Raw genomic sequence first — 14,617 nt, 5'->3', positions numbered from 1 at the left:
GTACCAGTGACATTACTGCAGTAATCAGTGCTATATATATGCACTGTTACTGTAAAAATGACACTGGCAGGGAAGGGGTTAATTTTATTGGAGAGGGAGGGGTTAATGTATGCCTGGTGCTTACTGACGTGTAGGGGGGGAGGTGACTGAGTGAGTCATGGACAGATCAGATGTCCAGCTATGCTGAACAGTCCGATCTGTCACTCCCTGTCACTATGGAGATCCGCCCACTTGTGTTTACACAGGCGGGCGGATCTCCACACTAGATCCCCGGCGATCGGGGCAGAGCAGCGGCGATCGCCGCTGCTCCTCCCCTGGCCCGACTCCCGCTGTGAATGAAAACAGCGGGAGCGAGCCTCTCACGAGTGTCTGACGACGTTAATACTACGTCGTCAGACGATAACGAACCACTTTGCCGCAGTAGTACTACCGTACTCAGACGGCAAGTGGTTAAAGCTCCGAATGCCTTAATTTGTGCCCAGTTCTGTATGGAATTTACCAAATATGTTATTAACTCCCTTCAGGGAGACTTCTGTGGACATCAAGGACACAAACCTGCATTTCTTCATTCAGTGCATCACCCTTTCCTACCTTTTGCTGTGGGCCCCCTACACTACCAGTTCATGGCCTCTCCTCTGCATCCCTCTAGTATTAGCCCTGATGCACTTTTGTGGCATATTTATTGCGTGACATTTAAAGCCTAATGTGTTTCTTACCCCAACATTTCATACTCTTGATATGTGCCTGCTGTACCATGTACTTGTATGAAAAAGTATCCTGTTCTTTTTGTATTGCTTCCTTTATATGAGATCCCTGGTGTTCCTGTCAGTCCCTCTGCTTTCCTATTAAAAACTGACCACACGAGGCAGGAGAACATGCTATGCTGGGAACTCAGCCTGCTCTCCTCAAATGATCAGACCCATCTGGACATGTGCCCCCGCACAGCCTTTCACTGGGAAACTTAATGTGCTGCTGCTGCTTCTCCTCCCCCCAATTCTTATGCAGCTGAGAATAGAGGGAATGTGATTGCTTAAAAAAAGTGAAAAAAGGTATTTTTATTGTTTTTTTTTAAATCTATACACAAATGTTTTGCATTTCATTTCCATTTCAAACTGAATGCTCTAAATGGGTTAATTCATGTTATAAAAAAACTCAGATTGGTTACACTGAACTGTAGAGACCATACATTTTACCTTAGTGTAACAAACTATGGAGAAATTATCTACCTAACTAATTTTTCTATATCTCATATGGCTTTCCCATAGCCATTTTCTTGGAAAACAAACTGGCCTTCCTATCTTTTTTCCCTATCTTATGACAAACATCAAATGTCAGAAGAAATGAGATTTGATGTTACCATATAGCAAAAGTGACAACTACAGAGCTTGCCATAATTAATGTTCTTTTCAACTAAATTCTATTTGGATTATTACAGTTAATTATGTGCAGACAAACCCACAGAACCTGCACTTTCTTGTGGCCTACATAGCAGTTTTTTTAAATGCATGTCAGACAAATAACATCAATTATCACTGCATTGTGTAGAGAAATCAAACACAATTGGGCTGAAATTGGGATGAAAATGTTAGACTTGCATTTGCCATAAATGATGAGTACACTGATCATTTACTGTGAAAAAATAATTAGCAATTAAAGTAACAAATTCATTCCCAACCTAAGAAATATGCCAGCTCTCAATGATCTCACAAGTCATACAGGCATTTTAATGTATCAATAACAATAACACTGTTATTAAATGGATAATATAGTGTCAGACTAATAAAGTGTAACATTAACTACTGCCTGTGTTTTCGTGCTTTTTAGCTGTCATTAAAGTAAAAAAAGGTAATAAGAGGTTTCATTGCCTTTTTTAAGCATAAAGTCCAACTCCAGCCAAAATAAATTTCCAGATAGAGTAAAGCATGGTTAGAACCTGCTTTCATTGTCTCCACTCTCATTATTTCCTAGGTGATCACTGAGACAGAAAGTATGGGGAAATCTTTCCAGATGGGCATATACAGCAATAAAATCGTGTGGTCACTGATACAAGAAGTGTGGGAAAACAACCCGAAAATGGTTACGATTTTTACTGCTGCTTTGCCCTCACTGTTGAGATTCATCTCATTTTTTCCACCTGTGACACCTTGCATGTCACCTACAGTAAAATATTGTTGTTATTAACTATCCCTTCTTTAATACACTGCTCAAAAAAATTAAAAAAACTATTTTAAATCAGAGTGTAGCATCAAGTCAGTTAAACTCCTGGGATAATGGACTGGTCAGTTAAGTAGTAAAGGGGTTTGTTAATCAGTTTCATCTGCTTTGGTGTTAATAAATTAACAAAAGGGGTAATTGATGGGCAACAATGAGACTAACTCCAAGCCAGGAATGGTTTTACAGGTAGGGGCCACTGACATTTTTTTCCCTACTCACCTTTTCTGACTGTTTTTCACTAGTTTTGCATTTGGCTAGGGTCAGTGTCACTATTGGTAGCATTAGGCGATACCTGGACCTTATAAAGGTTGCACAGGCAGTCCAACTCCTCCAGGATGGCACATCCATACGTGCCATTGCCAGAAGGTTTGCTGTGTCTCCCAGAACAGTCTCAAGAGCATTGAGGCGGATCCAGGAGACAGGAAGTTACTCTAGGAGAGCTAGACAGGGCTGTAGAAGGTCCTTAACCCATCAGCAGAACCTGTATCTGCTCTTTTGTGCAACGAATAAGCAGGGCACTGGTGCACATTTCTCTGACCATACAATGAGAAACAGACTTCATGAGGGTGAACTGAGGGCCCGGCATTCTCTAGTGGGCCCTGTGCTCACCTGCCAGCACCGTAGGAGCTCGATTGGCATTTGCCATTGAACACCAGAATTGGCAGGTCTGCCACTGCACCCTGTGCTTTTCAGATGAGAGCAGGTTCACCCTGAGCACATATGACAGACAGGAAAGGGTCTGGATAAGCCATGGAGAACGTTATGCTGCCTTTAACATTGTTCAGCATGACCGGTTTGGTGGTGGGTCAGTGATGGTCTGGGGAGGCATATACATGGAGGGATGCACATACCTCTACAGGCTAGACAATGGTACCCTGATTGCCATTAGGTATCAGGATGAAATCCTTGGACCCATTGTCAGACACTGGTCCAGTGGGTCCTGGGTTCCTCCTGGTGTACCACAATGCTTGGCCTCATGTAGCGAGAGTATGCAGCCAGTTCCTGGAGGATGAAGGAATTGATACCATTGAATGTCCCCCACGCTCGCCTGACCTAATCCAATAGAACACCTTTGGGACATTATGTTTCGGTCCATCCGACGCCACCAGGTTGCACCTCAGTCTGTTCAGGAGCTCAGTGATGCCCTGGTCCTGATCTGGGAGGAAATACCCCAGGACACCATCTGTCGTCTCATTAGGAGCATGCCCTGAGGTTGTCAGGCATACATACAAGCACGTGGAGGCCATACAAACTAAGTGGAGTACCACTTTGAGTTGCTGCAATTAAATTTCAGAAAAATGGACTAGGCTGCTGCATCCTTTTTTCACTTTGATTTTCGGGGTGTCTTTGAATTTAGCCCATTGTAGGTTGATAATTTTCATTTCCATCAAACGATGTGGTATCCTTTCATTGCTAACACATTACCCAGTACATATCAGTACTGATATCCAGCATGATATTTTTTGTGAGATCTGATGTGTTTTCCAAGTGTTCCTTTCATTTGTTTAAGCAGTGTATATAAAAAAGCCATTATTAATAAATTAGGCTGAATGACCTTCAGTATACTGTATAGATTACACAATAGATATGGAATGCAAACTTATGTTCATCAGGTATGGGGGTTGCGTTTTGTCTGTCTAGACAGCAAGTCAGTCTCATGTCAGAGGTATACATTTCTGATGACAGCTGTCCTTTCTGTCACCTCTCATCTGAGTTATATAGTAACTACTGAATAAAACATTTACTGGCTCATAAGGTAGTGAGCACCGTGGATGACATCTTCTTCCTTTGATTACTGAGCTGTACTATAATTTACAGCAGAGCCCCAGGAATTGATAACTCTTATTACACTAACCACTGCTTAATGTCCTCCCTTTTTTCTATTTTTCCTGGTATAAAAACAAGCATGACTCTCTCAACTCTATCAAAACTCAACTAAGAATTACATTTTATTTAAAAATACTAGTGATGTTATAATGACTTAAATAAATGTTAGATTTGGTGGAATCAAAGCTCATCTCTTTCAACTCATAACTCAAACTGTGCAAAATAACAGGGCCTTTTGTTTGCTAATTAAAAAAAGAGTCAGGCAGGATGTAAAGTCGGTTTCTATTATTTCTGTAGTTTTCCAAAGGAGCAAAGCATTATACCATGGTATACCATCAACACAGGGAAGAAACCTTGCAGTATTACATTTTATTTGTAAACTGAAAAGTGAAACATTTAAGACTTAGATTGCTTCATCAGGACACAAATTGCAAAATAGCAAAAGTCTTTTGTACTATGACTAAAGCCAGTTTTATCAAGACTATGAAATCATATAATTTTTTTTCTTTATAGATATGAACATGTATTTAAATGTTGATTGTGAATATTTTGCTTTTTGCTCTACTTTGTAGATATCTGGACACAACATATGCTAGAGACTATGTGGCCCCTTATCCTTGCACAGCAACTTTAGTAAGTATTTCTTTTGGTTTACATCTCTATTTATTTTAGTTTGAAATATTACTAAAACCCTAATATGTCTGCCCTAGATGGGATAGACACTGAAGGGAATGAAGGGGACATAGAGGGAGTATTGCAGGAGGCTGCGAAAATTTTACTTTCCCAAAATGCTGCTATATTGAAGAGGGAGCTTTATGCAACATGTTTACTAATGTGGAAATGCACATTGCTGTTGTCCGCAAGAGCCTTTGTATTGTGCAGTTTGATTTTCATCAAGCCTCTTTGGGTAAAAAGAGACTTGCTAAATCCTTTAAAACATCCCCTGCTTATGAACAGATAGAATGTGCAGTCTAAGATGTCCATCAAATCTTTGCGCAACTCTATCCAGTGAAAGAAGAGTTCACAAGTCTCAGTCTTAAACAAACATCTCACCATTCTTATTGAGAATGTTACTTCTTCAAAATCTGCAGCTAGAAAATGTAAGCCGTCAAACTGCAACTAACTAGACTAGGACAATGAACAACCAACATGATCCTGTTTATTAGAATCGTGTCTTAACACAGTGTTTCCAGCAAACATCTTATGCTCTGCTTTTTTGTATGGATGCGCTAGATTCTAGGGCCTAGAATATGTCATGAGACAAATTTCCAGAATAGCCATAATCTCCATTCACACGCTCAGAAATTAAAACTGAACCTGCCCGTATACAGTCTCTCAATTGTATGCATTTTCAAGGCAGACGTCTGTTTGGAGAGGCACTTGACCAATTCTTTAGAGATGTCACAGAAGGGAAGGTTTTACTACCCACAGGGAAAGATCCCAAAACCCCCCTCCTCAGGTGCCTCTACTTCCTCAAAATGCACAGTTCAGCCTTTTCAGTGCAAAACTTGAGCCATAAATCTCAGCAAGTCTTTCCCATAGCCCCCTTCCCAATGAAGGAATGCCCTCACTCTTACATACCTATAACGTCTGTTATAGGTTGCTTCTCTCTGGGTCACAGGTGTCCCAGAACTGTGGGTTCAGTGCTTGGTTTCAAAGGGGTACAGAGTTCAAAACTCTACCTTCTTCACTGTTTTCCTCTCTCAGATCACAAACTGCACAACTGCCAATACCTCCACAAGTCAGGTTCAAAGGATTTTGTTCAAACAACTTCATGGTATGAATGCCCAATTGGGGTATTTGTCCTATTCTGGATTTAAAATCCCTTAACAAATCCACAATTATGCATGGAATCTGCTAGGTTGGTGATTGCCCCTGTGGGACAAGGTGACTACATGGCATCCATAGACATCAAATATATTTATCTGCATGTTCCCATTTATCCACCTCACAGTGCTTTCTGTGCTTTACAGTAGCAGACAATAGTTTTCAGCTTGTCGCACTGGCCTTCACACAAGCACCTCTTCTTGCTCTTCTTGGAAGTCAGAGCATCCAGGTGACAGGCACTCTAGGCAACCTTCTCCTGAAGGACTTTTCTCCTATCCAGCTATCAGCAAATGTCCACAGGACAATTCAAATGCTCCAAGCTTTCAGTTGGATAATCAATTAAAAAAAATCTGCTCTCCAGCCTTCTCTGCACCTGTAAAACTTGGGCCTGGCCCTGGACACATCTCAAGCAAAGGTTTTTCTTCCAGAGCAGACGTTTTTTTCTCTCAGAGCCCACACTGGAGAATTGATATCAAAGAGACATCCCACAATGAGATTCTCCATGAGATTCCTTTGAGGCTGTATCATTTTCCCAGTTTTATTCAAGAGCTCTCCAACACATTATCATGCTCCAGCAAAGCAAGGAACTCCCTATCTCTGTGGATTTCAAGCATAGCCCGAACAATAGTCAGGTCTTTCCTCCCCTATCACTGGAAAATGTAACAACAGATGCCTGTCTTTCGGGCTGGGGAGGAGTGTCCTACACAGTGCAGGGAATATGGTCCCCTTTGGAAGCAAAGCCACCCATCAACATCCTGTTGTTCGGAGCAGTTCAGATGTAACATTGGACCCCCTTTCTTTGAGGATACCCAATTAGGGTGCATTCAGACATTTCCATGGCTGTGGCCTACAGCAACTATCAAGGGGGCACCAAGAGCTATGCAGCCTTGAAGAAAGTATGTCAGATAATCTCATGTACGGGAACTCACTGTCTAGCAATCTCTGCAGTTCACATCCCAGGAGGGGAAAACTGGAAAGCAGACTGTCTCAGCTGCCACCGCCTGGAAGGGGAACGGGTATTTTACCCAAGCATACTTCATACAGACAAGTATTATGCCTAAGACAATCCTATATTCCAAAAGTGGTACCGTATCTGTATTTCATTTTAATAGGGACACAGTCCTACTATCCTCATGCCCTGCTCCACAGCATCCAAAGGAAATTCTCTGTATTGCCTGGACTTAGGGCTATAAAGTACACCTTAATGCTGCAGCCCTGATCAGGAAGGAAGACCCTGCTTTCAAGTCCACTATTCCATGATGAATAAGAAATTTGATCGCTACAGCATACTACCTCAAGGGGAAATCTCCTGCACTTTTATGCACCCATTCCAACATATCGATGGGAGTTTCCTGACAGTTCAACACCAGACCTCTGTTGCCCAGCTATGCAAAGCAGTCAGCTGGTTCTCTGTTCATACTTTCTCAAAGTTCAACCAGGTAGATGTCTGTTCTTCTGAGGATGCAGCTTTCAGCTGCAAAGTTCTTGCAATAGGGTATTTTGATCCTTGTTTTTGAACCTGTTGGCACAGTTCTGTTTGCCTAATTGTTGCTCACCCTTCTTATTCATTACTTGGTTACTCTGCATTGCTTGCTACAAAACTGAGGATTCATTTGGTGGTGTAGAATTATAGGGCATGAGCCCAGGGGGTGTGTCCTTGAAGGCTTTGCCAGTTTACAATCACCTGAAGGTATGAGCTTAACCCAGGGTCTATAATGAATACTTTGCTTGTCTCCTGTACTGTACTCTAAGATATGGAATTTACAGATAAGTCTCTTTGTCCATTTCATAACCTAAAGATCAGTAGTAGCTTTAGTTTAGAGGGCCTATAGGATCATCTGCTTTGGCAAAGATGTAGGATAACTCATTTCATAAGGATGGGATGTCTGATTCTGTTGATTGCCTAAGCTGACCTAACAAACCCAAATTTCATGGTTAACAATTTTTCCAGATCTTTAAATGAAGGCCCATTCCACTCTTCATTTCCTCTAAACTGATTGAACAACAAGAAAATGTCACCTCTGATGAGAGGTGGTGTGTGAGTTTGTCACCTTGAAGAAGAGGTGAATTGGTCTGGGTCCTGAATTTGCCCTCTGTCACATACTCTAAAGCAAGTAAGCACTTGCTTTTGGATCTTGTAGCTTGTTTTCAAAGGTTTCTTTTGCCATGCCATATGATGAGTTTGCTGAAGTAAAGCCCCAGAACTCTTTATTTTGTAATGTAGGTTGGGAAAGACACAGAGCCGATGAGGGAGTAGGTTGAGGGTGCTATGTTCAAGTATGTGAGTAAATGTGTTTTTTGGGGAGAGGACAAAGTTGTGTTGAATATGACATCAGTGAGCAGCACTTTGTTCAGTGTTTTAGCTAACTAGAACAAAAACCTTAGTAATTGTTATGAACTCAAAAATGTTTTAGCCCATTGTGGTTTACTCCCAAAATAGGACAACAGGGCAGCATAACTGCATCATTGAGCTTTTTCTTGTGCGCTGAGTCAGCCCTATATCTGTTTTTAAAATAATTACAGTGAATATATCCATAATACACACACAAAGAGGGATTGTACATGCTCACGAGACCACACAGGCTGTTGGCAGATATTTTCATATTTTATCTTTTAGGACATACAGCCATAAATAATACCTAATATATTTTTTTTTTTTTACAGTTTTTATTCTGGAAGCTTTACAATTACACTGTTTTCTTTTTAATTCTTTGAACTTTATTAGCAAGGATATTTATATTACCAAGTTGATTCTAACCGTGATTAGCCTGAAAGTTATTTGTTGTTGAAACTCGATCATATCTGTGAATGATGGCTTAACAGATGTTAAAGAGAACAAGTTTTACTCTAATGATTTCATTTAGATGCATCAAATATTACCTACTAACTCTTCCAAAAATGAAATTTTCATTTACATCCACCAATCCCAGACTGCCATACTTTGTTCAGAAAATAATAATGCTTCATTATAATTGAAATGAAGAAAGAAGGGAGGGAAGGTGCCACCTGAGTGTAGTATAATAGTATAGGTTTTATTTTCACAGGATTAAAACCACAAAATATATTCATTAAAAGTGCTCATTATAGGGTACTCAGCCTGAAAGTCCTGCCATCCTGCAGGCTCCTCCAGTTGGATCCAAATCGCTAGACGTAGATGGATAGATGCACGGATGCCCTGTAGTAACAAGAAGTCTCACGCTGACCAGCATGGACCGCACTAAAAACAGGGAGATGTGTTGGGCGCTTGTGCCGACCAGTGGGACCCGTACTGGGATGTGGATAAGGTGGAGAGAAGTGCATAGATCCAATGTTGATTCCGAGGGCAGCGCTGTAGGCAGGCAAAAGCCAAAATCCCGCTGGCACACATAAATACAGAAGAGGACAGGCGCCACTCAGTAACAAGCAAAGTTTATTGCACAAAAGACATAGCACACTTACATGGAAATTAGGTTCGGGCTTCTCCTGATGGCTCCTCTACCCCTGTATGGCATGGCGCTTCTTCCTGTCAGCCGGACCGGCCGGACCAGCAGCCGGGAGATGACGCCACTGAATGAAATCCAATGGGGGAGCAGGACCAAACCACAGACGGCGGTGAACTGCTCGTCGGCTAGTGATGACGTAACGCGTTTCGGAGCATGCATACTGCGCTCCTTTCCGAAGACCAACAAGATACGGTCATATATGGGCTGGCTGCGCTAATCACAATACAGAGGCGGGGCAAAAAAGGGAGCTCTGATGCCATAATATTATGCCGATACTAGGAGCATACATCATATTTAACATAAAGCCAATAGAGTAACAATAAAAATGCAAGTAAATTACTATAAGCTAATTCCATAGCACTGTGATCTATAAAACAATATAAAAAAATATAAATAAATGGGGAAGGGAAAAAAGGGGAGAAAAAGGAAGAAAAGAAGAAAGAAAAACGGGAGGGGGAGAAATAAGAAGTTAAAAAGATTAAAAGGCACAAAATATACATATCTCAAAAATGTATCAAGATAAAATGCATATGGGGATAAAAACGCACGTTTACATAAAAGCGTACACTTCTCGTGTAGAAAATGTGAGCCTAGCCTTGTTATATTAGAATCAATAAGCATAAGAACAAATCATATGGACAACTCATTAGGAATATGTAACTGGCCTGACATATGGTTCACACCTTCCAGGATGGTATTCACATCCAATTCCTCGTTGAGTCCCCCAGGCGAAAGGACATCTAAGGCGTATATCCAATAAGTTTCCCTTTGGCAGAGTCGTTTGAACCTCTCTGCCGTAGGGAAACTCCTTGGAATAGATTCGATCACCCACACCTGCAAACCATCAGTGGATTTATCGTGATGTTGTAAAAAGTGTCTAGGGACACTGTGTATGTGCTGGCCAAAACGGGCTCGTGGTCTTTACTAACCACCGAAGTAAAGGACAGACCCATATCATTTTGATTGCAATGGGTTACAAACTCATCCACCTAAAGTGTCCATGCCGCCTACACTATGTAGGGCGTACTATACGTACACTACGAGCACGTTTTGGTCAACACAGACGGTACATACAGGAAGCAAGGACATACACAGTGTCCCTAGACACTTTTTACATCATCACGATAAATCCACTGATGGTTTGCAGGTGTGGGTGATCAAATCTATCCCAAGGACTTTCCCTACGGCAGAGAGGTTCAAACGGCTCTGCCAAAGGGAAACTTATTGGATATACGCCTTAGATGTCCTTTCGCCTGGGGGACTCAACGAGGAATTGGATGTGAATACCATCCTGTAAGGTGTGAACCATATGTCAGGCCAGTTACCTATTCCTTAAGAGTTGTCCATATGATTTGTTCTTATGCTTATTGATTCTAATATAACAAGGCTAGGCTCACATTTTCTTAATTGTTCTAGTCTTAATATTGCTAAATTACATCTTCTTCTAAAAAATGTTTTAATTTTTAAAATAGACTTTATTACTTTATTATACATTTATCTTATTGGTGAGGTTGCACGAGAAGTGTACGCTTTTATGTAAACGTGCGTTTTTATCCCCATATGCATTTTATCTTGATACATTTTTTAGATATGTATATTTTGTGCCTTTTAATCTTTTTAACTTCTTATTTCTCCCCCTCCCTTTTTTCTTTCTAGTTTTCTTCCCTTTTCTCCCCTTTTTTCCCTTCCCCATTTATTTATATTTTTTATATTGTTTTATAGATCACAGTGCTATGGAATTAGCTTATAGTAATTTACTTGCATTTTTATTGTTACTCTATTGGCTTTATGTTAAATATGATGTATGCTCCTAGTATCGGCATAATATTATGGCATCAGAGCTCCCTTTTTTGCCCCGCCTCTGTATTGTGATTAGCGCAGCCAGCCCATATATGACCGCATCTTGTTGGTCTTCGGAAACGTCTGAGGAAGAAGCGCAGTACGCATGCTCCGAAACGTGTTACGTCATCACTAGCCAACGAGCGGTTCACCGCCGTCTGTGGTTTGGTCCTGCTCCCCCATTGGATTTCATTCAGTGGCGTCATCTCCCGGCTGCTGGTACGGCGGGTCCGGCTGACAGGAAGAAGCGCCATGCCATACAGGGGAAGAGAAGCCATCAGGAGAAGCCCGAAGCTAATTTCCATGTAAGTGTGCTATGTCTTTTGTGCAATAAACTTTGCTTGTTACTGAGTGCCGCCTGTCCTCTTCTGTTTTTAAACGTGGACCGCACAGGCACAAATGACATCACCGGAAGGCCAACTGGCGGAGCCTGCAGGATGGTGGGACTTTCGGGCTCAGTAACCTATAATAAGCACTTTTAATTAATGTATCTTGTAAGTATTTTTAATCCTATGAAAACAAAACCTATACTATAATACTACACTCAGGTGGTGCCTCCCCCCCTCCTTTCTTGATGTAATTTTAGAGTTTGACACACTCTCAGGATGGCTGCTGCTACTACTAAATCTACATTATAATTCATGGATATTTGGACTGAGCTTGTCTCTCCCCCTTTTTCTCTAGTGATTTGCTTAGAGATTGTCTTTGTTTGTCTATTACCTAAGTCCCTGAAATCGTTCTTTAGGATCCTCCATCTACCTTTTACTTTGTCATTAGTGCCCACATGCACCATGACCGCTGGGTCATCCCCAGCCCCGCACAATAATCTGTCTGTCAGATCTGCGATGTGCCGAACGCGGGCGCCCGGTAAACAACATACTGTTCGGTTACCGAGATCTTTCTTACAGATTGCCCTCTCTGTCCTCTTGATAATTGAGTTGCCCACTACCACAACCTGTCTAACCTTTCCTGAGTTACGGCCCCCCTTCTTCCTGGAGCCGCCCCTCCCCTGGCAGCTGGGGGAGGGTGCATGCTCCAGCTCTGCCACCCCTGAGTTGATATCCCCTTCAACCTGCAACTCGGCAAATATGTTAGGGTGTACCAACTCAGGACTGGCCTCCCTCACACTCTTCCCACTAGGCTTCCTAACGGTCACCCAACTGCGTACCTCTGATGCCTGCATCTCCTCCACTCCTTCCCCCTCTATGTTGGCCCCTGCCAGCGCCTGATGGGTAATGTCCAAGCTCCTTTCCAGGTTGTTGATGCTACACAGTCTTGCCACTGTATTCTCTAGATCCACAATGTGGGCTTCCAGAGCAACAAGTCGCTCACATCTTGCACAGCAGTATTCGTCCTCGATTGGTTCATCAAGGAATGCATACATGCAGCAAGAAGTGCACTGAGTGGCATCCCCAATCCTGTCGGACATTATTACCCACTACTCTATGGGGATAATATTAACGACCTGCTCTTCCTTACCTACACTACCTCTAACTCCCCTGGTACTAAACCTGGGGTACTCACCAGTCGCTAATATACTAACCAGTCACTAAGATACTTACCAGTCGCAAGGATCCTCACCAGTCGCAAGGATCCTCACCAGTCGCAAAGATACTCACCAGTCGCAAGGATCCTCACCAGTCGCAAGGATCCTCACCAGTCGCAAAGATACTTACCAGTCGCAAAGATACTCACCAGTCCCAAGGATCCTCACCAGTCGCAAGATACTCACCAGTCGCAAAGATGCTCACCAGCCGCAAAGATACTCACCAGCTGCAAAGATATTCACCAGCCGCAAAGATACTCACCAGTCGCAAAGATACTCACAAGTCGCAAGGATACTCACCAGTTGCAAGGAAACTCACCCGTCGCAAGATACTCACCAGTCGCTAGATACTCACCAGTCGCAAAAGATACTCACCAGTTGAAAAGATCCTTACCAGTCACAAAGATCCTCACCAGTCCAAAGATTTTCACCAGTCGGTCAGTCACAGAGCACTGTCAGTCAGTCACAGAGCACAGTCAGACAGTCGCAGAGCAGTCAGACAGTCGCAGAGCAGTCAGTCACAGCGCAGTCAGTTAGTCACAGCGCAGTCAGTCTGTCGTAGAGCAGTCAGTCCGTCTCAGAGCAGTCAGTCAGTCGCTGCACAGTTGGTCAATCACAGAGCTGTCAGTCAGTCGCAGAGCAGTCAGTCAGTCGCAGAGCAGTCAGACAGTAACAGAGTAGTCGCAGAGTAGTTTTAAGCAGATAGATCAGCTCAGTGCAGATCGTACCACAGCTACCCCTCTCAGTCTATAGCAGCCCCTTAGCAACCTGTATTGCTTGTAGTGTTGTGCTTTTAGTCCCCCCACCAGCCCCACCCCCACCCCCCTACCAGCTGATCAGTTGTTACCTTTGTCCTTGCCGCCGCTGCTCTGTCACCCTGTCACACGCCCTCGGTCACCCCCGCCGCTGCTGCTCCATCCCCGCTCTGTCTCCCTGTCGGTCGGTCGCCTTCCGAGGCTCCTTCACCTGGCCCCCGGCTCCCTGGTGCGGCTTCCCCCGCACATGCGGCTCGCGGCTCCTCCTCCGCTCCTCCTCCGCTCCTCCTCCTCTCTCACACACACAGCTCCCTCGCTGTGCACCGATCACCCCGCAGCTTCCGGCTTCCGGCAAGGCTTCCGCTCCTCCTCCTCCTCCTCGCTGTGCTCTCTGATAGCCAACGAATACATGTCCATCAAAATTTTCGAAAAAAATTGAATGAAAATGTGACACCCGGTTTCCATGGAGCTCCATGCTTAGCAGTTAGCACTTTGCAGCATTACAGGCCTCCTAAAATGACCATCCAGAGCAGCACTGTGCATTACAGGGCTCCCGACAAGAGTCCTGTCTCCCGACCACCCAGAGCAGAGCACATTACAGGACTCCCCTCAGACTACCGTCCAGAGCACTGCGTACATCACAGGCCTCCTCTTATCACTGGAGCACTGTGCATTACAGGCCTCCCCTCAGACCACCATCCAGAGCACTATGCAGCTATACAGGCCTACCCTTAGATCCCTATCCAGAGCACTGTGCAGTATTACAGGCCTCCCATACCACCGTCCAGAGCACTGTGCATTACAGGCCTCCTGAGACCACTGTCCAGAGCACTGTGTGCATTGCAGCCCTCTCAGACCACTGTTCAGAGCACTGTGTGCATTCCAGGTCACCTGAGACCACCATCCAAAGCACTGTGCAGCATTACAGGCCTCCTCAGGCCACCCAGAAAGGGTAAATCTGTATCTGTGAGTTTGTTCTAACCCTAATACCTAAATAATAACATATTGGAATTTTTTTTTTTTACTCCAGGAGTATATAATAAGTTTGGAAATGTTATAGAAATGCTTAAATAATGCATTACAATTTAACTAAACCCTATTAGATTTTAGTTGACTCAAATGACTAA

General features: G+C 43.3%; 1 protein-coding gene across 1 annotated transcript in view; it reads left to right on the top strand.

Moving 5' to 3' along the window:
* Positions 1 to 14,617, top strand: part of CFAP95 (cilia and flagella associated protein 95) — a 46,384-nt gene that overhangs the window by 27,530 nt on the left and 4,237 nt on the right. Inside the window, exon 5 of the mRNA XM_082247944.1 lies at positions 4,614 to 4,674. Within this exon, the coding sequence (XP_082104070.1) occupies positions 4,614 to 4,674 (61 nt within the window). The remainder of the gene's footprint in view (positions 1 to 4,613; positions 4,675 to 14,617) is intronic.

The sequence above is a fragment of the Pelophylax lessonae genome (assembly GCF_965119305.1).
Source record: "Pelophylax lessonae genome assembly, chromosome: 1".
In the NCBI taxonomy this organism is placed as follows: domain Eukaryota; kingdom Metazoa; phylum Chordata; class Amphibia; order Anura; family Ranidae; genus Pelophylax; species Pelophylax lessonae.
Note: the sequence above shows the minus strand (reverse complement) of the source record. Positions and strands in the feature narration are given on the sequence as shown.